General features: G+C 38.0%; 1 protein-coding gene across 2 annotated transcripts in view; it reads right to left on the bottom strand.

Moving 5' to 3' along the window:
• LOC125455528 (YLP motif-containing protein 1-like) overlaps nt 1–25,411 on the bottom strand; it is a 158,131-nt gene that overhangs the window by 37,373 nt on the left and 95,347 nt on the right. For both annotated transcript variants that reach the window (XR_009446222.1, XM_059649041.1), the window contains exons 15-19: nt 21,308–21,484; nt 20,627–20,710; nt 17,400–17,483; nt 15,751–15,861; nt 12,667–12,718 (exon numbers count right to left, since the gene is read on the bottom strand). Coding sequence is in view for 1 of the 2 variants with exons in the window: in XM_059649041.1 (XP_059505024.1) it covers nt 12,667–12,718; nt 15,751–15,861; nt 17,400–17,483; nt 20,627–20,710; nt 21,308–21,484 (508 nt within the window). In the remaining variant the exon portion in view is untranslated. The remainder of the gene's footprint in view (nt 1–12,666; nt 12,719–15,750; nt 15,862–17,399; nt 17,484–20,626; nt 20,711–21,307; nt 21,485–25,411) is intronic.

Here is a 25,411-nt window from a genome sequence, read left to right as displayed (position 1 = left end):
ACATACCATTTACCTGTGATGCCACTCTTGTGCTGGGTCAGGCAGGAGATTTAACGTTTCAGGTCCGGCGATGCTTCTTCAAGTAATTTTTGTTTTTATTAACCTTTTTACTAGACAACTGAATTTTCAACTTTTAAAATGAAAAATGTACTGGTTCTATTCCCATGTTGACTCCAAATTTCTTGAACTATACATTCACTCAGGCTGTGTCGCACTCTGGATGTGATCTCTTCTTCCTGTCTGTGTGAAGCTGACTGGCGAGCCTCTCACTAAGGCAAGAGGGAAAAAGTTGAGATAAAAGGGGATGCGCGAGGCAAGTTTTCTTTTACGCAAAGGTGATGGGTACCTGGAACTCACTCTCAGGGGAGGAGTTAGAAGCAGAGATGACAGTAATATTTAAGAGGCATTTAGACGAATATGAATAGGCAGGAAATAGAGGTATATGAACCTTGTGCAGGCAGACGACACTATTTTGTAACAGCTTCATGTTCTGCAAAGACACAGCGGTCCAAAGAGACTGTTCCTGTGATGTACTGTTCAATCTACCATGTAACAGAAGCGTAATGATGGTTTACCAGTCCTCCAAAGACGGGACTGACATATAAAGAGACTAGACTAACAGCTGTGAGAAATAACAACAGGAATTTGCTGTTCAGCCCCTTGAGCCTGCTCCGCCATCAATAGGATCATGGCTGATCTGACATAGCTCACACCTAATTTCCTGCATTTCCCCAAACCCCGATCCCCTACTGATCAGGAATCTATCTCAGCCTTCACTATTCACCATGATTCTGCTTCCACAGTGCTCTATGGTGAGGACTTCCAAAGACTTCCAACTTGGAGAGAAAAATTCCTCATCTGTCTTAAATCTGCACTGCTTTATTTTGAGACTATGCCCACTGGTCCTAGACTGTCCTGTGAGAGGAAGCATTCTGTCAGCATTTACTTGGACTGAACTGGACTGGTTAAGATTACACTCACTGGAATTTAAAGGAATGGGAACAGGGGTTTTCATTAAAACCTATAAAAATCTAAATGGAATAAACAGCATAAATGCAGAAACAATGTTTCTGATGACCGTGAGTCTAGAACCAAGCATCACAGTTTAAGGATATGGGATAGACCATTTGGCACTGAGATGCAAAGAAATTTCTTCAACAAGAGAATGGTGAACTAATAGAATTCTCTGTCACCGAAAAGTGCTTTCAAGGAGTTAGGTATTTTTCTTCCGATGAACAGGGTCCTAACAGCATAGGGAGGAAGTGGGAACAGTGTATTAAGCTGGATGATCAGCCACTATCATATTGAATGATGGAGCAGGCTTAAAGGGCAAAATGGTATGCCCCTGCTCTTATTTTCTTTTTTTCAAATGTATATTCAGTAGTTCTAATTCAAGTTAAATAACTTGTTCGCTTTTATGGTTAAGAAGCAAATGCAGTTGAATTCAAATAGCCATGCTTAGAATGCATTTACCAAATACAGTAAAACAAAAGTTTTGCTCTGATAAATAGTAGTTCCACTGTTATAATATCAAGATTAAACTACAAAACCAGTCTTTCCCTTTTTGGTTTCAAATTAACAAAATAAAATCAACCACAGAAAATAATGAAATTGTTATTTATTTCAATATCAATAAAAGGCTCAATAGAGAAGGAAAAAAGAGCTGACAAAACATGCTCAACTTTTAAAATCAATTCTACCCACATAACTGAGCCAAACTCCAAACTGAAAGGTGTATCATTTTATTTTTTGATTTAAATCATTGAGGTGTACCCGACTTCCACTTGGATGGCAAAATGTGATCTGCTATTAGTTCTTGAAATTCTGCAAAGGAGCTCCCAAAATCAAAAAGTCTAGAGAACTACAGCCAGCAAGATCCAATGCTGTGCAGGAAAACCAGTCACCACTGGAAAGAATGCAACCTGCATATCTGAATACTTATAACGTGGTATACATCTAGCTTCAGAAAACAGGAATGTCTAAGACCAGTAAAGATCATTTCAGTACATGTGGGTTGCGTCACGACTTATGCCATGATACCTGTTGTACCTATTTGTCATTTTTATCACCATATACGATTCCAATCATTTCCGAATTCACTGATATTCAGTCCTAATTTCTTCGAAAACTTTGTCAATTTCACGCATTAATTGTAACCTAATTAATTCTGAACCATTCTTATTATTATCCCTTACCTGAGTTGAGACTCATTTGTAGAATCTATGTTTAAACATATTAACGTTCATCTCACCTGTATATTTTAGAATCTTGAGTACTCCCTTAGTCACATCTCTATATCCTGCTTTGTAACTCCTCTGTAACTCATAGGCTAAATCTTAATCAGGTCCATTCCTTCTAATCATGAGAAAGTTATGTAATTTTCTAGTCTGCTTATTGTTTGTTTCTTCAGAAAACAGATGCCAAATTGGCTTTTTACATGTAATGTTTGTCTTTTTTACCATTCCTCCTGAAATAACTCCACAGCAGCTGGTATCCAGTCAACAAGCCACCCTTTATTTGCACGTGCATAGTACTTGACACTGGTCCAACTTTCTCACAGCCAGCTCTCAGAGTGATCAGAATCTCTGACACAGAGATAGTAGGAACTGCAGATGCTGGAGAATCTGAGATAACATGGTATAGAGCTAGGTGAAAACAGCAGGCCAAGCAGCATCAGAGGAGCAGGGAAGCTGACATTTTGGGTCGACACCCTTCTTCGGAAAATTTCAAAAATTCTGAAGAAGGGTCTCGACCCGAAACGTCAGCTTTCCTGCTCCTCCGATGCTGCTTGGCTTGCTATGTTCATCCAGCTCTACACCTTGTTATCTAAGAATCTCTGACACTCCTGTTTGCATCTGTAACCAGATTAACAGCCCCAGTTAGGGAACTCATCCCTGGCTGACCTCATTACAACTACGACATCCCACCCCCTCTAAGTCCGGGGACGTAGGCCTGTTCTTTATCTTGTAGCCTCTCCTGGGGAATTTTTGCATCAGGTCCAGTTCCTCCAACTCAGCCTTGGTTACAGGTGGTGTTTACTGGATCGTCTAGGAAGAAATTCATCCTCTTCTTCAGGCAGTAAAAAGGGTCGAGTCTGCCATGTTCCTCTCAGATTCTGAGGTTTCTTCGACGGAGGGGGAGAACCCGTTGGTCTCTGACAGCCTTTCGGGCTGTTCTGAAGGGCCAGATATGTTTTGCACTGCTCTAGTTGTGAGTTGCAACTTTCATGTGTCCACATGCTTGTTCAGGACTGCCTCATCTACCCCAAAATTGTACGTCATGGAACCCGACATTGCATCAACGATGCCATTTAGCATGTAGGACCAAATACAGTGGTTTTGACACCAAACTTTGACCCCTGAGGTGAACTGTCTCTTCTCCATAGAAGAATATTGTGATTAGCTTCGGCATTCTTGATGCTGTTTCAACCTCTCCCCAGTTGCACGAAGATTAGATTTAACCTGGTGCGAAGTCTTGTTCCCATTAGCATTTCTGCTGGAGCTATCCCTTTAGTTGTGGGAGGGATGAACTGATAATCAAGTAGGAACCATAACAGTTTTCTATCGAGTGAAGCTGTAGGCTATCTTCTTCAGGCCTGCCTTGAAAGTCTGGAATGCTCTTTCTGCTAGGCGATTGGATGATGGGCAGTACGATGCTGTCCTTATATGCTGAATGCCATTCCACTTTAGGAAATACTCAAAATTCCCTGCTGGTAAATGATGGGCCATTGTTTGTGGCCAACACCTCTGGGAGCCCATGTATTGCAAAAGATGCTCACAGCTTTTCTATCGTCATCCCCCATTTGACAAATGAACTCTATTGCACATCCAACCACTTTAAGTGGACATAACAATGATTAAGAACGTTCAGCCTATAAAAGCAACAAAAACACAGCCAACTTGTGACTGAGTCCAGGGTCTACCTGGCCAGTCTTTCAAATGTGGGGAACTGCTTGCAGTAATTTTTGTCTTTGTTAGCACTCTGGGCACTGTCCCATCAATGCAGCTATTTATGCATTCAATCCTGGCCACCAGGCATAACTTCTTGCCAACATTTTCATTTTGGACACTGTTGGATGACTCTGGAGGAGTTCAGCCAGTATCTGATGGCGATCTTTGCACAGGACAATCACTTTCGTTCTTCATAATAAAATGCTGTCTTTTACAGAGATCTGGTCTCACCAGTCCAGACAGGTTTCAATTCTGGTTGCAATGGCCACTTTGTTTCCCCCATCACTCATTTTTATTCTCTTTATTCATTCACGGGATGAGAGCTTCACTGCTTGGCAACATTTATTGCCCATCCCTAATTGCCCAGAGGGCAGTTAAGAATCAACCACCTTGCTGTGGGCCTGGAGTCACATGTAGGCCAGATCAGGTCAGGATTGCAGGTTCCTTTCCTGAAGGACATTAGTGAGCCAGATGGGTTTTTCTAACAATCAACAATGGAGCCATAGTCATCATTAGGTTCTTAATTCCAGATATTTTATTGAATTCAAATTCCACCGTCTGCCATGGTGGGGTTCAAACCCGGGTCCCCTGAAGCTTATCTGAGTCTCTGGATTAACAATCCAGCGATAACAACACCATGCCATCACAACCAGCTGTTACAGTTCTGCCAGGACAAAATCTTTTCGCTGTTTCAAGTCGCGTAACAACAGCAAATACAACAGCTTTTTTAAAAAAATTCATGAATGGGATGAGGGCAATACTGGCTAAGCCAGATTTATGGTTATCATTGGAATATTAATTACAGATATTTATTTCATTCAAATTCTACCATTTGTCGTAGCAGGATTCAAGCCAGAACATTATGCAGGTCTTTGGATTAACAGTCCAGTGATAATACCACTAGGCCATCAACTCCCCCTTGGTTTGCTCAGATCCTGAAGAAAATATTAAAGTTTGGTCGGTTCTGGGTTTTGCTGTGGGCTGATTTACAGTCCCCCTGTTCAGGAGATGTCCCGAGTGAAGCTATGCAATTGCCTTCAATTAAGTGAACAAGCCTTCTATTGGCATAGCTTTAACCCATATGCTCCACTCGCTGCATTTTCTAATGACAAAGCCAGTTGTAGCACTTGTTTAACATCCAGTTGGGTTTCACTTCATAGGCACTCTTGCATGGCTTTATCATTAATCCCACATATCAAATGGTCTCTCAGCAGATCATTAGGGGCTAAACCAAAATCACATGCCTCTGCCAGTCATTTTAACCTCATCAAAAATCCTGCCACGGCTTCCTCTGGTTCATGAACTGCCCAGTAAAACCAATAGCGTCTCAGAATATTACTGATGGCTTGGGACCAGAATAATCCTTAACTATCAACTCTTGAAAGGCTTTGCATCTGCTGCCCCAGGAAAAGTTAGTATTTTAATAACCGAAAAAGCTCCAGGTCCACAAGCAGTCAGTGAAATTACTTTTTGCTTTTCATCGACCTCAATGTCATTTGTTCGGGAAAAAAATTGCATTCTTTCCACATACTGGGCCGAGTCTTTGACAGCAGTATTGAATGAGTCAAGCTTCCCAAATAATGTCATAAATGCTTACCCCAATTCAAAGATGACTGTTGCGAGCAATTTTCTCTCATCACCACTGAAATAACTTCGCAGAGGCTGATATCCCATCACCAAGTCACCCTTTACTTACATGTGTATAGTCCTTGACACTGATCCAGCCTCCTCAGAGCCAGCTCTCGGAGCGAGCAGAACCTGTGACATTCCTGTTTACATTTCTGTCAGTGAAGGCTCTCTGATCAGACCAGATTAACAGCTCCAATCAAAGAACTCATTCTCTGAGCTCCACATGGCTGACCTCGTTACAATCACTACAAATCCAACAGTCATCATAGAAGACCAAAGATTTGTATGTTACTTGGAGCTACTGAAATGCTTTTGAAATACAGTCACTACTGCAATCTAGGAAATGTGGCGGCCAATACCCCTACAAACAAAGTGACACGGTCAGATAGCTTATATTTCTGCTTCAAAAAGGCAAGGTAAGACATCAGGATAACTCACCTGTTTGTCAAAGTAGTGCCATGCATTTTTTTTTAATATCCACCTAATCAACTCAACAGGGCCTTAATTTAACATCTCTTCTGAAAGACAGCAAATCAGACAACATCATCTCCTCCGTACTGCACTAGAGTATCAGTCTTTATTTTCGCATTCAAGTCCTGGAGTGGGATTGAGCAAGTCCCAAGAATTTCATCAAAATGCAAACTAAATAATGTCCAATGTCATCAACTAAGTCCCTTGGGTTCCTAACAAGTGATGCCAAGATACCGGATTTTGTCATTATCTTCAATTAAATATTTTTCCTTAGGAAGCCTCACCTGAACAAAATTTAGTTCAAGTCAAAAGCTGAGGAAGCACACATTTAAACAAATACAAGTGTGCAAAAGATACTACACATAACATCACAGTCTCCAATTGTTCTGAATCTGTTTGATAATGCTACTGCACCATTAATGGATACTGATTTGAAATGAAACTGAATTCAAGTTGTCGAGGTTTCCTTGACAAATGAAACTCCCAGAGAAGTATGGCGATCCAATTATTGCACTCAACTTTAAATAAAAAAATGAAGGAACTAATAAACTATCATGAAAACATGCAAGATATTAAAATATGTAACATTGTGGAGCTCTGTGAGATTCAAATGGGAATGGCTGAGAGGTTTTCAAGGTCAGTAAAGAGATGTTATCATGCCTGTTGAGAAACTCAGATTATATTCTGAAGCTTCAGTTGATATAAGCTTAATAAAGCAACCTAGACAAAACAAACTTCCAGAAATATGTTACATATCATTTTCCTTATGTTTAAATTATTTTGAAGTTGCACATTTTGATCAACATTTCACATTCTATTACTGAAGTGTATCATTTAAGAATGCCAGTTAATGCAAAGAAAAGCTCTACAATTTGCAGAAGTGAATGAAAGATGAGTCTGAACTGTGGCATTGCGCATCTGCGGGTTGACCTCTACAGTCAAGAAATTTTACTGAGAGGGTCAAATTGAGAAAGAAAAATGTTGCCATTTATATAGTGATTCATCACATTGGTCAGAAACAACTGAAAATATTTTGCACACAATGAATTACAATTGTAGAAGCAGAAGAAAGCCTTCTTGTTCAAAACAATATAACACAACCAGCAATGAAGAAAATGCCCATCAAAGCTAGCTCTCCTTTTGTGGTACTGCCTCAAGATGGAGGTCAAAAGAGCTTGGCATATGGGAAGAGCTAGATGCACAAGATATTGAGTTGCATTATGGAGTAAACATGAAAATAAGCTTCACTCATTTAGATCTAATTACCTATGACTATTTAGTTCCAATATTGCCATCATCTCATAAAATCTGTACCCTAAACAACCTCTCAAAAACTTTAAAAGAATTATTGTAATATGTAAGATATTAGACAATCAATTCAGAGAGCAAGGAACTCCCGAAAAACATTTTACACCTCTGTTGCAATGCATAAAACAATTTGCAATATAGCAGCACCTTTATCAAAATGAAGCATTGAATATGCATCAAAGGAGGGTTTTAAAACAATATTTGTCACTGACATACATAAACAGACATTAGAAAAGATATTCAAAAGATTTGTTAGACATAATGTTTAAGGGACATCTTAAAAGGAGGAAAGTGAGGAAAGGAATGAACAAGGAATCCTAAAACAAATAGTGGTGATTGGCCTTCAGCTGTCAACAATTGGGAGGACAAAAGAATTGGCTTAGAGGTCAGAAATGTATAAAGTGCTTTGAGTATCCTTTCAAGCCTATCTCTGCAATCAAAGATCATACAAGTTTCATTAACTCATTGACTGCATTTTAGTTACTTCAAACGCAAATGTACATGTTCAAATATCCAATGTGTCCAAAGGGTGAGAACATTCCAGGTTACTTGCAGGAAACCTTAGAGGCGCCGTGTTCCTATGACTGTGCTGCACTCTTAGGTGGTGGCGTGTGAGCAGTGTTTGGTGCTGGTGGTGGGGTGCGTCCTGCTTTTGAGTACCTTGTAAAGTTACTGGCGGTGGAGGGAGGGAAGGGATAGTTTCTAGGCAGGCTGCTTTGACCTGGTTGTGTCAAATCTCTTGAGGACTGATTTTACTGCATTCTTACAGGTAGAATGTATACCATCACTCTCCTGATCATGCCTTGCAGATGGTGAAAAGATTTGAAGAATCAGGTGGTGAGTCACTCACCAGACAATTCCTATCCTGAGCAACTCCAGCTAGCTCCAGTCATAAAGTGAAACTTCTCATTAATAATTACTCCTAGCATCCCACTGAGTGTCACTAGTGTGAATGAAAGCTACTTGCCACTTATTAATCTAGTCCCCTGAGCTTGTCCATGCTACGTTGTATAAAAGCACAAACTGAGTCATTATTCAAGGAAATACAAATGTGTTTATGATCAGTGAACATCTCCACTTCCAACTGTATGGTAGAAGGAAGGTAATCAATAAAGCTGTTGAATATAGTTGGGCCTAAGATGCCTGCAAAGAGCTGAAATGACTGGCTTCCCAACAAACACATATTGTAACCATATTACTGATCTTGGAATATTCTATAATGATTTGATGAAAATAATAAACTAACTTCAATGAAAATCTATTTTAACTGACCAACTTTCTCCTGAAATTTATTCTTCTTATGAAACATCTTTAAAAGCAAATAAAAATCACAAAACACCATGCTAATGCACATGTATATTGTTAAACTTAAATGATAAACAAATTAAGTTGAATATCAAGTATGAAAAGCAGTAATTGCTCCAAAATGTACAAAATCACAGAATATTCTCTTAGCCATTCTTGCCAACTACGCAAGAACTTCAGCTGAAAATCCGCAGCAAGCACTAATGTCCTTTGTTTTAGTCTCAGCTATACATATAAATGAACTGCTTTCTGTTTTAAAAAAAAGGTGCGTAAGTCAATTAGCTGCAGAAATGTAATGAAGCAGCACACAAGACAACCAAATAACATTACATGGCTCTTCAACGATGAAAAATGCTTCAAGCCTGCTAAAGTTAAAAGATAACAAAATATGCAAACCTTTCCAGCACAATAAAAAAAAGGAACTTCTTAAATTAAGAAGAGGCTCTTTTCTCACAAAAATTAACTACTGAGCAACAGGTAGGATCAAGTAATTTGTTATGGATCCCCTTCACTACAGTGCTTGAACAAAGGCTGCGGTGGTTCCTATCCTGATTTTTAAGGGAAAATTCAAAATCCTTTAGGTGGCAAGACAAAAGATGCAATGAAAGGAAACTTTCCCAGAATATTATTTTATATTGTCAGCCATGCTGGATTGCAGTTCTTTTTAGATTTAAATTTGACATTTCAAATCATAGTTTTCACTGATGGCAATAGCCAAATACCACAATTACGTACTTACCACATACTACCAACAAAGATCCAGTTAGACATAATTATGAGATAACTTTAGCCCTAGAGAAGTTCAAAGTGTTACTGGAGGTTAAGGATATAATTGCACTATTCAAAAAAAAATTAAATATATTAAATATATATAAACATCACCAATGCAGGAAATGACATCACCAACGCAAGGAAACCTAAACAGATAAATAGAAAGCGGAACATAACACCAGCGCTTCATTGGAGGCTCACTGATGATGTTACCTAGAATGGTGACGAAACGTCTGAAAACTAACCTTCCAGCTCAGCGAGTAAACTCACATCCAGAACCTCAACCTGAGCTACAAATCTTCTCAAAACTCAATATTAAATATGTTATATGGAAATTAATGTATCATTTCAGAAATTAATAAATATACTTTATAATATCAGGTCATACATTAAATTATATGATATGTTTTATTATACTGATTTCAACAGGTTTTTGTACACTTCTGCTTTTGGTGCAGATTTCACATGCTTTCTTTGAACTATTATAGGTCTCTGTTAAATGGAAATAAAAATTATTTCAAAAGAAAAACAGACACAATACGATAACTCAGAACTATTAAGATAAATAACATAAATGCAATGCATTAAACACTGCAGTTTATATGTAAACCACTGATCTTGAAAAATGTAAAGAATGTACATATTGGGCTTATCTCTATTACAAGCAATGGTATATATCACAGTAATGTTAAGTGACTGGAGAGAGAACAACACAGCATGGCACATGAAAGTGAACGACAGAAGTAGTAATGCTGGAAATTCTCAAAAAAAACCCAGAAAAAATATTTCATCTGAACAAACTGAAAATGAATGTTCTATTAGAGACATTAGATTAATATTGTAAAAAATATAATTCCTTTGGGATATATGGTCATTTTAAATACAGATGGCATACACTTGAGTGTTTAGGTGGGATGCTGTGTTCTTGCCTCCACCCCAATGTTAATGGCATCAAGGTCATTAATAAAGTTTTCAACACTATTCTATTTTGTTTCCAAGTATTTCAAGTAGCTTAAAGCAATACGTCCTCGTATTTGGTTTAATATTCATCAATGAAACAACTCCACTTGAATCTTAATCTGAAAAACTAGGGAAATTTGGCATGTCCACAAGGACTGTTACCAGTTTTTGTAGGTGCACTATAGAAGGCATTTCATCTTGATGGATCGCAAGGTGGTATTGCAACTGCTGCTCCAAAGACCACAAGAAACTACAGTGTGTCGGGAACACTGCCTAGTGTGTCATGCAAACGAGCCTTCCATCCACTGACTCCATCTACAATTTCCACTGCCTTGGGAAAGCAACCAATATATTCCAAGATCTCTCCCACCCCAGTTATTCTGTCTTCCACCCTCTTTGATCAGGCAGAAGATAGAAAAATTTCAACAACTGCTTCTTCCTTGCTGTTATCAGAGTTTTGAACGGACCTCTCAAGTGTTAATTCTGATTTCTCTCTCTGTGTACCTTCGCTGCAGCTCTGACTTTGTATTCTGCACTCTATTTTGCTATCCTGATGCATTTTGTACAGTACGATCTATAGTATGCAAAACAATGCTTTTCATTTCAGTCGATGTGACAGCAATCAATCAAGCTCTACTCAGTAACAAATATAAGAACAAATGAGGTTGAGGTATCCAGCTGTAGGAGCTGAAATGTTATAGCTGGGGACACCGTGGTTCTAAAGTGTCAGGATAAACGTCCACAAGCTCAACAGTCAGGATACAAATGGACACTACTGGATGATTGATGAACAATTTCAGGAGTACTGGTGAGGAGAGTCAACACAGCAAGGGGGCAACATAGTGAGGAAATTGACATGTCTTATCACAATATTCTTTTCACACATAATATAGGCATGCAACAAAAGCATGCAACTAGGGGGCTGTTTGATATTCAATGAAAGCTAAAATAATCGGAGGACACAGTGTCAATGCAAAAAATTTAGATCAACTACCCTCTGTGAATTACACAAACTAAACAGACCCGTTGTAATATTTACCACATCTTTCTTAAACAACTCAAATTATAAATAATTGGGCAGAGCTCTGCCACCACCTACCATAAGTCATTGCCAATAAATGGCTCTAATTAGTATACCCAATATAAAGGGTTTTAAAAATTCTTAGGAAAGAAAGCTACAAGATTAATCTATTCACTACTGATTGAATTTAGTCGCATTTTATAATCCCAACAAATGCAAACTTATCTGTGTGACCAGCCAGCAAAACATTTGTTCTATAGAAAATTGCTAGCTGGACTCGGGTCACTGTATAAAATAACAATTCTGTGATAAACATATTTTAAGAAAATGAAGCACTACGAATGTACAAATCTGACTACCAGCCAACAGCTCCCTTTAAATTTTACCCATGTTAGGTAAATTTGAATATCATTGAAGGTTTTAAGTTCTCAAGATGAAGGCAGTGTTAACTAAGTTTCTGCCAGAAATTCAAGTGCACAGAACAGTAAGGAAAGCCACCCGCACTGCATTTTCATTTCCAATATGAATAACAGTTCATTAAAGTCAGCATCTAAGCTGGTGAGCAGTTCAGGTTATTAAAAATAGTATGCACTGCAACATCATTACTATATAGGAATTTAACACTACATGCATTCAGTAATGCATCTACATGCTAATTACTAATGCACTGTGCAACAAGATCTCATTTAAATCCACAATATGTTTCATGAATATTGATACTGTATATTTTTTATACTTAAAACTAAAAAGTAACTGAACTGTACAGCAAATATTGATTACAAACATACAGAGAATCTTCAATTGCCTTCCTGCAGACTGTACAGTGTCAGCTTTCAAGTTTCGCTATGCATCACATATGTAAATATCATTCAGTAGTTTATAATGCTGCAGTAAAATTGTGATGTTCTCACAGCACAGAAACACAGTAAAATAATCAAATATGATAGAAAAAATAATCAGCAACCATTTAAGTCAAATTCACTTGCTTTTATCCAAGGATTAATAGTTTATTGTACTCTGCAACTTCTAACACAAGGTTCAGCAAAACACTGCTAAGTATTCCCTGGTCTACCAACAGGCAACAACTGCTGCATCTTCAGTTAAATGTTCTCATCAAACTGGTTATTAATTGGCTGTCATGAAAAAAGCACTATAAGGATGTACATGTGGAAATCCAAGGCTACCAACAGTTTTGCTGTTAGCTTTTAGAACCATGACCTTCAGTCAAAGAAGAAAAAGATCAGTACCTACCTAGACTTTCTTCCGATGTGTCCATTTCCCATTTGCTTTTTGTCACGAAACCCTAAATCATACACACACACACACAGAGAAGCTGATCTGGTTAGAGTGAAATGTTTAACACTATATAGTATTGAAGACAACGACTCTCTCCATCAGGAAAATGAATGCAACACAAACCAAGAGAAAAACACAATCAAGATACCACAGCATGGAGGTAGTAATGGTGGTTCACTTGAAAAATGTGTCTTTTTCTCCCAAATATCCCCCACACACGACCTACACAATGTATACAAATGAACATATGCAGATGCTTAATAATGAAGCATTTGTACCAACTTTCTTTACAAACTATCAAATTTGAAATTTTTCTCCAAGTCTATTCATATAATTCAGTAATTACAAAATAAACTTATAAGCCACATCAAAAAAAAGCCAATGCTTGGGAAATTAAATTACTAGGTACTGTGTAATCCCAAACTTCAGGTATCTTTAAAAGTGGTACAATAAAGGTATATCTTTATGTATTTCAAATGGTTTATACACTAGTATCAGAGGAAAGAACATCTCCTCGTATCCAAAATTAGTCGTTCATTGGAAAACAAAAGATTGCGTTTCCATGGCTAGAAAAAGGAATTTGCTGGGTTGTCATGTATTAAGTAACATTTGTGAAAACAAACATATTTTAAAACAGCATAATAATGCTGGCAAATGTTGAATGGAAAGATTGTTCTACGGACAGAATTCCAACGCTTAAGGTTTAGAATTCATAATCCTCAAAATTCAACATGTCTGTAGTTATCTAAAATCAAAATTAGCATTCTAAAAAAATACAACAAATTAGTGCAACCCGTCTCATACATCTCTATAGTAAAATAAATTCAGTAATTTAAAGAATTAGGATGCCACATGTTTACTAAAAATCTTCCAAAGTAGTCTGTAACTAGGGAGCATAAAATTAATTTTACTGAAACAGGAAAGACATAATCAGATTGTGTGATATCTTTCAAAGTTAGCTTCTCATCAGGTATTCGTGTCAGTAAGAAATGTATAGGGACACGTCTCATTACTCACTGAATGTCAACTACCTGCAGAAGCATAATTGCCCTACAAGACTGCATTTGTGCATCCACACAGAAACAGAAGTTATGACAAGCAAACAGGCCACTTAGTTCAAATACCCATACCATTTTATGCAATCAAACAGATCAAATCATACGTTGTCTTTGTGTTAGCAAATGCCCTTGAACCTTTTTCTCCAACTACCCCAACAAACCTAATGCTGCTTCAACGGCTAACCATGGAAAAGAATTCTACTGTCTACAATTTTTAGTCAAAAAAACATGAAGAGTAGGGTAGGGGTTGCTTTTTCTAAAAAATAAAATCTTGATTTAGTGAGTCTTACTTAGTTTGGTAAAACGTTGCTTGTGCTATCGGGCATATTTTCCCCAATGAAATACCCACCTTCCCTCTAAAGGAGATGAGAAAAACCCCAAGCATCCTGGAAAATGAGCAGACTAATTTTCAGTGTCCTGGCCAACATTTATCCAGCAACCAAAATTATAAAAGACAATTTATTTATTTTTAAAGAGTGGGATTCAGCTCTGCACAAATTACAAGACCATAAGACACAGGAGCATAAATTAGGCCATTCAGCCCATCGAGTCTCTCTGCCATTCAATCATGGCTGACAAGTTCCTCAACCCCATTCTCCTACTTTCTCCCCGTAACCCTTGATAATTAAGAACCTATCGATCTCAGTCTTAAATGTACTCAATGACCTGGCCTCCGTTGCCTTCTGTGACAGAGAATTCCATAGATTGACCACTCTCTGTGTGAAGCAGTTTCTCCTTAGCTCCGTTCTAAAAGTTCTTCCCTTTACTCTAAGGCTGTACCCTCAGGTTCTAAACTCTCCAACGAATGGAAGCATCTTCCCAATATTCACTCTGTCCAGGCGATGCAGTATTCTGAAAGTCTCAATTAGATCCCCCCTCATCCTTCTAAACTCCAAACTGAGCGTCATAATTTCTGCAAGTTAACTATGCTTTACTCTGATCAAAGTGACACACACTGATTTCCTAAGGCAATTTAAAAACTTTCCTTTTTTAAAGTTCTTTCAGTCTGAAAGAACTTGCCAAAATTCTATCCAGGTACTATAAACTACTGACACTAGTCAATCACAGACAGTTCACATCTTGGAGTCATCAGTGACTGCTGATTACAATCTCATGAAAAACCACTGTTATAGAGACTTGACTAACTTCAAATATACATTGATAAAGCAGACTTTTGGTAACACTGGCCTGGTTTTGTGATGGTTACGGCAGAAAAACTAATTGCTTTTGTAATCATTACTGAAACTGACAGCAAATTGCATTCTGTACTAGTCCAGTCATCTAGATTACAATTTGAAAATTGAAGTTAAAAGTGAAAGAGTTCAGAGCTTTAATTCCTGGTTTGCTGTCTGTAAACATATAGGTGTGAATGACTTATTATCTGTTCGGTGTCACCTCTGCTATAAGATAGCCATTGTTCTGACTTGGAAAAACCATCTAAATTGCTACATTTTTGTTGGCAGCTTAACTGCTCTGGCATCATTGCCAAACTCAGGCAATTGGCTTCAACCTATAAACAACTACTATATCCCATAATGTAGATACAATCTGAAACAAATAATTTAACAAGGACTTGGTCTTAATACCTCCGCAGATATAGGTATTGCATGTTTAACAACACTATTAGGTGTGATAATATATCTATAATTCGACATAGCTGCAACAGTTTTATTCAAGACTGAGTTGATTACTTTTAAAAAAAAATCAATATTGCATTCATGCCGAATAATTGTGTGCTATTAACCAGATCTATAACATGAACTTAATGCCTGGTCAACAGGTCACAGATCTCATACAAGGATCACACAAAGATCCCAAAGCTCTAAGACTTTTTTTTAAAAACAGTACCAATGTTTCTTATACTAAGCAGGAACATTATATTGAATTTCTTACTGACAGGTACACCGGTATAAAAGTGCACGGGGAAGAAATTTCACTTGAAGAAAGGTAAAGAACTTAATTCTGCGACAATATTTCCTACCGTCTCACACTCTTCATCATCAGCGACATCCTTCTTAGAGTCCTCTTGTTGCTGTTCTTCTTGTTGCTGTGGCTGCTGCTCCGTATTTGGATCAAAATCCTCCATTTCAACCTTCAGAACAAAAATTTATACAAATGACATTTCAAAAAGAAGTTCTGCATCTAACTAATGCCTTTCCCTTTCATGGTTCATTAGACAATAGAAGAATTGCCAACAATAATTACCAAGCAGTTGGCAAACCTAGGTACAAATCAGAGATGCATAAGTGCATAATGGATGGCTTGCCAACCAAACTTCATTCATTTCTATAAAGCACATGTTTGCTGTACTGTAAGTCCCAACACTATGATGAACTGGATACAAATATAACTTGAAATCAGACAAATCAATACTCAGTAATTTTTAAAAATGAGAATGTATTCTATTCAAATGAAAATATTGTGGATGACACAAATCTGAAATAAAAATGGAAAATGTGGGAATTTTCTGCATGTGAAGAGACAAAATAAAAATTGAACATGAAATATGATGTTTGAAATGTTTATTTTGTTTCTCTCCACAAATGCTGCCTGCAGCATTTTCTGCTTTAATTGCACTTAATTCAATTTTCTATAATAGGGAAGATAAGTTTAGTTGCCATCAATTCAAAGATATTACAGCGTGATTAAAGTGTGAACTGGATCTAAAAGGTATTTAACCTTACAGCACTGAATAAACATTGGACTTTTAGTCAAGAAAGGAAGCAATCACCAGACAACTGGAATATGTTAATTTACAAATGAAATAATTTGTTGTCATACGGATAAAGAAGAAATACAGCCTCAATGGCAAAGGTGCTGCACAACTCTGGAGGTAAGGTGAAAAAGAGATTTCAGTAGTCAGCACAACTTTGGAAAGCAAAGATCCTGGTTGAAAAACCTCTGGATATTGGGCTGCATTATTTGATGTGAATGTCACAACTAGATGGTGCAGTGAGTGCATACACGCAACATGTGTTTGCGGTGCCAAGTCACTATCAAGCAACAAACTATAGCTGCCAGAAGACTCATCTGTGTTTTTCAGTTTAAAGTTAATTTCCAGGATTGTCAGCCTACAGACTCTCAGCCGCTCCTCCTGCCCATGCAAATTTTCAGATTGTAGATCCAAAAAGCATGCAAATGACCATTGCTGATAATGGCACTGAGTATGTTCTAAAACAATGATGGAGGCCCACTTGTACGTACCTCTCCACCAGTGAATGATGGCCAGGCAGTGAATGATGAGATAGCAGAGATCTACGCCAGTGGGGAAAGAAAGCTTTACCTTGTCTCTTTGCTACCCCACTATTCCTGTGGCAGCCACTGTGGGCACTGCCTGCGCATGCGAAGATTCCAATGTCATTGCACATGGAATTGTACATACGATATCAGTAATGCATGTGTAGATGCTTTCAGTGGTCTGAGTAGTCACTAAGCTTAAGAAAGTGTTCAAGAGAAAATTGCTCTCGTTCTCTCCCTTTGATCTTTCACTATTTCCAATTATGAATAACAGCTCAAATACAAATCAAAGCATCCAGCTGGCAACCTAAAGTAACTGCAAGTCTGCAAAATGTTACTACAACCCACAAAGAATAGATAATGGCAAGCCTGAATATATTCTGGGCCACTTACTTCTTCAATTGCAGCATCTTGGAGCAGTGATCTGATGTCTAAACGTAACATGTGACGGGGAGTTGAATCCCAATGCTCAGCCATCTATAAAGCATAAATTACATATTAATCAACAGTCTCAGTCAATGTTTGATGGTTTAATGAATATTAATTTTAATTAATATCTAATAAATGAGGACAGTTGCTAAGAACCATTTGTTGCTGAGTATTGAAACAATTTTGACAATAACATTTTTCTTTCTAGAACTTGCTCTCAATCTTGGTCCTGAATATGAATGATGAATCAAGAGATTCCTGTCTTTTTGCATAGCATCAATTTATTGAATTAAGAAGGAGAAAGTGGAAATTTTTATGGTAACTATTGCTATTGCAGAGTTTCTTGGAGGTGAGCAAAGTTAGAATAGAGCAGATGAATTAAACAAGTATTTTGCTTCAGTTTTCTTCACAGAAGACAAAAGTTACATTACTGTAATAGCTTTAATCATGAAATGAAAGCAAGGCAGGAACTCTTAAAAATTTAAAATCCCACAGAATTGCTACTGATCAAATTGCTGGAGTTGTGGGCTCAGTCCCTGGGTCCTAATAGACTTCATCCTAGAGTCTAACAGTAAGCGGTTTGTAGCAGCTTTAATTTTCCAAAACTATCTAAATTTGGGTGAGTTCCATTAGTTAAAAAACAGCAAATTTAAGTCTGTTATTCAAAAAGGAAGGCAGAAAGCAGGAAACTACAACCCTTTTAGCTTACCCATCTGTCAGAGAGAAAATGTTGGAAGCTATTATGAAAGATGTTATAGCAAGGCACTTGGATGAATTTAAGTAATTAAACAGTCACCATGGTTTTCTGAAAGGGTAATCATGGTCAGCCAACTTATTGGGTTTCTTTGAGAAAGTAACAACTGCTGTGGATAAAGGGAGCCAGTGAATATAGCATACTTAAATCTCTAGATTTACATTTGATATGGTGCCACAAAGTTTATTATAGAAAATAAAAGCTCATGGTGCAAGGGATAACATGGTGACATGGATAGAAGACTACCTAGTTAACAGAAAACTGTTAAGTAGGCTTAAATGGGTAGTTTTCTGGGTGGCATTATGGAATGAGTCGTGTGCCACAGGTATCACAGTTTCTTACAATCTATGTAAATGACGAGGGCGAAGGGACCGAAGACATGTTTGCTAAATTTGCTGAAGGGACAAAGATAAATAGGGAAGTAAGTTGTGGAGTGGTCATAGATAGGATAAGTATGTGGACATAGAACTTGCAAATAGAGTACAGCTTTGGAAAATGTGAAGCTGTCCATTTTGGCAGGAAGAATTTATAAAAAGCGTTTTATCTAAACGAAGAGAACCACAAAGATCAGGGTGTTGTAGTGTATGTATCACAAAAAGTTAGTACGTGGGTACAACAAATAATAAGTAAAGCTTGCAAGCGGAACTCAATGTAAAAGTTGGAAGGTTCTGTTTCTGTTGGGTTGAGCGAACTGCTTCAAGTACTCCACAGATCTACAAGTTCCACACTGTGTGGAATGAAATTTTTACCAAATTAATTATTTCATTTGTACTTAGAAAAAACTACTTATATCGCTGTATTCTAGAGCTAGCTACAAGTGAGAACAGTTTTGAATACAATCTATCAAACCAGCTCATAATGTTGAAGATCCCCAGTTGGAGACTGTCCAATTGTTTATTAACAGTTACACACCTCAATTTTTTGTAACATTTTCTGTTTTCTTTTTCCCTAGTGCTTCAATACGTTTTCTGTTGTAGGAAGCCCAGAACTGTAGAACACAGGTGCATTCCAATGAAGGAGCAATACAGGTGAACAGTTGTTCAGTTCTCCACACAATTTACTTTCTTACCTTTCACAGCTGAAATACCCTCATTATAGCTCCAATGAAATGGAACTGCTTCACATTTCATCATTTTGAATCAACATTTATTAAGTCAATCAGCAAACCTGGCAATAGCTTTCCTTTCAAAAATCTTTTTTATGGCTGTCTCTAAAGATATTATTTTTGATGGCAGAAGTAAAGCTAAAAAAAGTTCAAAAATAAATAGGATGCCAAAACATAATCTTGTTCCATTTTCATAAATGATCTATGCTCAAAAACTTAACAGAAGGCAGCCAAATTTGTTACTACCAAACTCGGAGGGACAACGTATTCAGGGGAAATCAAACATTCAAGTTGGCTGAACAAAATCTTTGCTGGCAGACAAAAAACAAATGAAATTAAATAAAATACAAAAGGCAAACAGCGCACATTGAATGGAAAAATAATCAACCCTTTTCATATTGTTGACAAGAGTTGAACATACATCAAGGCCAAGAAATTTTATTTGGCTCCAAATTAAATTTGCCCATTACTGAAACTGAAAGAATATTCAACCACACGGTGAAAACAACTGAAATGCAAAGTCATGGAGTTATGTTTACACTGTGCTTGTTTTATGTGCAGACTGAAGCCAATGGTCCAGATGGTTGATAATGGAATTGTTCAACTCCTGCAAGCACTACTGTAAAGCACCGTAAGATTAACTCTGATGGCACGCGTCTAGGATACAAAGCCAGAAAGACTAACGACTTTTCAACTGGAAAGAAGGCATCTGAAATGCATATAAGACAGCAAATGTGAAACAGGCAAATCCAGACTGGATAAATTAAGTAGTGGGAGTAGGAAAAGTGGACGTAGTTAGCATTCAGTGATAGTAGGAACTGCAGATGCTGGAGAATCTGAGATAACAAGGTATAGAGCCAGATGAACACAGCAGGCCAAGCAGCATCGGAGGAGCAGAAAGGCTGACGTTTTGGGCCTAGACCCTTCTTCAGAAAATGAAGCAGGGTCTAGGCCCGAAATGTCAGCCTTCCTGCTCCTCTGATGCTGCTTGGCCTGCTGTGTTCATCCAGCTCTATAGCTTGTTATCACAGAGTTAGTATTTCCTAGTTTGAACCTAAGGAATGACATTCGACTTCTTCTACAGGCTGAGAGATAAACTCTAGAGAGGCTTCACAGAAGAACCTAAGGGATAATCTAAAATTAATCCGACAGGAACAAAAACAATCAGGCGGAATGTTAGTTTTATCCCTACACCCTACCTTTCCACAAAGGACAAAACTCTCGGGAGCTACTCTAGAAACGTGAAAACAGTTAATTTCTTCAGCACTATGCTAAACTATGATGAAAGGTCGTTTTCAAAAGCTTAAAGAAATGAAAGCCCTGATTATTCACCTTGTTGATTTCCTTCAGTTTACGTCCATGAATGTTCCTCTTGGCACAGGTCTGATTATCTGCACTCATTTCTGCGATATAAACCTGGAAAGAGAAATGAGGTGGCAGAAATTCCATCAGTGCATCCAACTTCTCTTATCCAACTCAAAGTAGGTCAAGTTGACAGACAACATAACACTGTAAATTCAAACAATATACCTATTGGCAGATTGCTTAAAATAGTCAATTAATTGACAATTTAATTGTTTCTCTACCTTTTAGAAAACATTTAAACATTGATATAGGCAATAAGCAATTTAGTAAGATTTTAAAAAAAACTTTTCTTCACATCACACTCCTTTCACCAATGGAGTTCTGACTATTCTGAATTTAAATGAGGTCACTTAAAGATAGTAGGAATTTTTACAAATGATGAAGAGCATCCAGTTATGAACATTTTTATCGCTTGGCAGCTGAACATGCAGGCAAAAAGGCTACATATTTGGAATTTCCACCATAAAACGACTTCAGTCTGCAACCTTCTTAAAGATTCTCCATAAAACACACCATTTCAACCAAGACTTTGTAGAACCTTCCCAATATTTTCCACTTTTGTTCTAAACGTAACATCTCCCTGATGGTAGCTCTGTAAAACAGCTTGAATATTTATCTAAGTTACATAAATGTAGGCTACTAACTCACCTCAAAGCCTTTAGTTTTGGCTGCACTCCATAGCTGCTCAAAATGTTTCACCCTGTTATTGATGGCATCGACAATGATGAAGGGAAAAAAGCCATCATCTAGTGTTTTTCGGAATGTTTTAAACATGCTGCTCCTGTATGTGTCCTCCATTTCTGGCTCATATTCATACTCGAGGACCTAAGGGACAGAGATGAAAGACAGAAAGAAGACAGATGTTTGATGATGCAAAAGTCACCCGATTAGATTCTGACTTTCCAAGTAATTGGAAAGAAAATGATAATTCATCGTACCTAATGTCTACAAACTATAAGCCTAAAATTTCAGCATCTCTAATCTATTGACAAGTGCAACAGAATATCCATCCACCAATGCACAAGCTATTGAAACTCATCTCTAATGGAGTCATTTCCACGGATGATTGGGACAATGATACATGCAAGAAGAAGAGCAGCACAAAAGCACTTTGCAGTGCATAAGTCAAGCAGTTCAAAATTGCACTGACATAAATGGTATTGAGTCCCTTTATGGGAAAGTGAAAAGAAACTGGGACAAGAAAGTGTCATTATCAATGTTGAGGTCCAAACAGATTCACTTGTACACACAGCAGTGGTGACAAGAACTGATTTCTTCCAGGACCTGTTAAAGGTTTGGTTATTTCTCCAAACTTTAGTACATCTCAGATCAAACAACAACATAAAAGCAGAACATTGTGCATGTCACAGATGTGAAATTCTAACAGAAACGCTGGAAACAGTCAGCTGGTCAGGCAGCATCTATACAGAAAAAGAGAATTAATGCTTCAAGTCAAGATGATCTTTCATCATTGTGTGAGCACACAATATTTGTGTGTATGAGTGCCTGTGAGTGAATGCATGCGTGATAGAGAGAAAGAAAACTATGGGAGTTATGATGATGATGATGCAGTGGATGCAGACTATCAATGCATCTTCCTCCAAACCATTATGTTTTAGCCATAAGCACTTAAAATTCTATGGGTCAAAGATTTCAGTCTAACACTAAGCTGGATTTAGAGGAAAAAGGAGATAAACCACTGCATATTACAATCTTCACTACAATGAGAATTAAAATATATTCATTGTGAAAGATTGTTGTCTATGCTAATTAGGACTTATGCACAAAACAAAACTTTTTTGACCCAGGAATTCAAGCAGGCTGAAAATTGTGCACTCCAGTGTTAATGCTTCAATCAAATGCATAAAACAAGTGTTTGGACACACTCGTTATGGAAGTAAAATTTTAATAAAATCTTGCGTTTCAGTTACACAACTGTTCAGCATGTAAATTTAGTAGGGTAATCCTACCACTGATAAATCCCTCAAAACTTTTCTGCATTTCTAACTAGTATCTAACATAAAGGATAGTAGAAAATTAGAAACCAAATAGTTATTTCTTTCTCCAGCACTGGATGTATGTATTAACAGGTTATTACTGTAAGTCTTGATAGCCAGCTTTTATACACATTTGAAAAATGACACAAAAAATGCAATGTCTGTCAGTTGACACCTTGCATGCTTCAGTCTAGATTAAACTGTTATAATGTCACAAACTGAGCGGGGTGATACCATGCATGTGGGAGTCTAGCTTTAGACTGACCAGCTCACATTTAGTCACGTGGGCAATAGAATCAAAGAAACTATTAGCAATGAATTACACCACTGCCAGGTAACGCCACCATTACATTAACTTTTAAATGGCAGCTGTAAGTAAAGTGAAAAATTCAGCAAAACTGTAATTACTGATGTTTACAGGGGCAGGTGGACCTATAAAAATGAGATTCCAAATGTCATTGGCAAGATTTGTGCAACTTTGTTGTCAAACTTCAAAGAAAAAGACTGGAGTTTCATAAGCAATCACATAAGTCACTTATTCCTTTATTTCCTTTTTGGTTTCCCTATTCGAAGGTCCTGATGATATAACTTAGACCAATAGTTTTACTTTCAACATTACTTACAGAAATTAGTAAGATTCATAGTAGATAAACTTTGTAAATAATAGTTAAATAAATGTTTTAATTCTGAAATTTTAAGTCTGATATAAATATGGTTCGATTGAGTAATTCACTGGATGATGGAGGAGGTTTTCTTGTGATTTACAGATCATTGAATGTATAAGTGACAATCGACAGACATTTAAGTAAATAGATCATGGCTCACAGCAAAGATATGTCCCATGAGGAACAAGTATTCTAGGAAGGGAATAAGTCAACTGTCATTAACCAGAAAAGTTAAGGATAGTTTCAAATGGGACGGAAAGAAACATGCAAATGTGATAAAGGTTAGTGATAAGCAGAGGGCTGAGAAAGTTTTAAAAACCAACAAATGTAAACATAGGTCCCTTAGAAAATATGGCTAAAGTAGTAATAAATGGCAGAGGAATTGAATCATACTTGGCATTGGTCTTCATAGAAGAAGACAGTAATAGCATTCCAAAATTAATCAAGGAGTAAAAGGTGGCAAGGAAATAAATACAATAATAATCACTGGGAAAAAAAAATTGGGGGAAATAACAAGGCTAAAGACCGATAACGGTCCACGGAGCTTCATAGGATGCATCCTAAGATATTCAAGAAAGTAGCTTTAGAGTTATTGTATGCACTGGCAGCAATCTTCCAAGAATCCTTAGATGCTGGTAAGGTCCCAAAGATTGGAAAATTATCAAACATTTTATTTAAAAAAGGCAGGAAACAGAAATTAGCTAACTATAGGCCAGTTAGCTTGACATGTGATTTTAGGAAACTGTTAATCTATTATAAAGGATGTAATAGCAGAGGGCCCAGAAACATATAATCTAGTCAAGCAGAGTCAGCATGGCTTATGAAAGGAAATCATGCCTGATGAATTCATTAGAATTCTGTGAGGAAGTAATAAGCAGGATAGATAAGGAGGAAGCAGTGGATATAACATATTTGAATTTCCAGTAAGCTTATAAGATACTACACATTTGGCTACCTAAGATAAGAGCCTATGGCTTGGAGGAAAGCTTTTAGCAAGGATAGAAGACTAGCTAACTCATAGAAGAGAGACAATGGGAACCGCAGATGCTGGAGAATCCAAGATAACAAAGTGTGGAGCTGGATGAACACAGCAGGCCAAGCAGCATCTCAGGAGCACAAAAGCTGACGTTTTGGTCCTAGTCCCTTCATCAGAGAGGGGGGTGGGGACTGGGTTCTGGAATAAATAGGGAGAGAAGGGGAGGCGGACCGAAGATGGAGAGAAAAGAAGATAGGTAGAGAGGAGAGCATAGGTGGGGAGGTAGGGAGGGGATAGGTCAGTCCAGGGAAGATGGACAGGTCAAGGAGGCGGGATGAGGTGGTAGGTAGGAAATGGAGGTGCGGCTTGAGGTGGGAGGAAGGGATGGGTGAGAGGAAGAACAGGTTAGGGAAGCGGAGTCAGGCTGGGCTGGTTTTGGGATGCAGTCGGGGGAGGGGACGAGCTGGGCTGTCCTCCCCCCACTGCATCCCAAAACCAGCCCAGCCTGTCTCCGCTTCCCTAACCTGTTCTTCCTCTCACCCATCCCTTCCTCCCACCTCAAGCCGCACCTCCATTTCCTACCTACCACCTCATCCCGCCTCCTTGATCTGTCCGTCTTCCCTGGACTGACCTATCCCCTCCCTACCTCCTCACCTATACTCTCCTCTCTACCTATCTTCTTTTCTCTCCATCTTCGGTCCGCCTCCCCCTCTCTCCCCGTTTATTCCAGTTCCCTCTCCCCATCCCCCTCTCTGATGAAGAGTCGAGGCCCAAAACGTCAGCTTTTGTGCTCCCGAGATGCTGCTTGGCCTGCTGTGTTCAGCCAGCTCCACACTTTGTTATCATAGAAGAGAGAGTTGGGATAAGGGATCAGGATGACGACCTGAAACAAGTAGTGTTGGAACCTCCATTATTTCTAAAATGTATTGATGACTAAGGGAAGTGGATGCACTATAACCTAGTTTGCAGATGACACAAAAGTAAGTGGGAAGGCAAGTGGTGAAAATGACAAAGAGTCTGCAGAGGGATAGAGACAGTTTAACCAAGTGGGCAAAGAGTTGACAGATGAAAAATTATGTAGGAAAATGTCAGATTACGCATTTTAGTGGTAAGA

This window comes from Stegostoma tigrinum, chromosome 10, assembly GCF_030684315.1.
Source record: "Stegostoma tigrinum isolate sSteTig4 chromosome 10, sSteTig4.hap1, whole genome shotgun sequence".
NCBI classification, from domain to species: Eukaryota; Metazoa; Chordata; class Chondrichthyes; order Orectolobiformes; family Stegostomatidae; genus Stegostoma; species Stegostoma tigrinum.
This window is presented reverse-complemented; position numbering and strand designations above follow the sequence as displayed.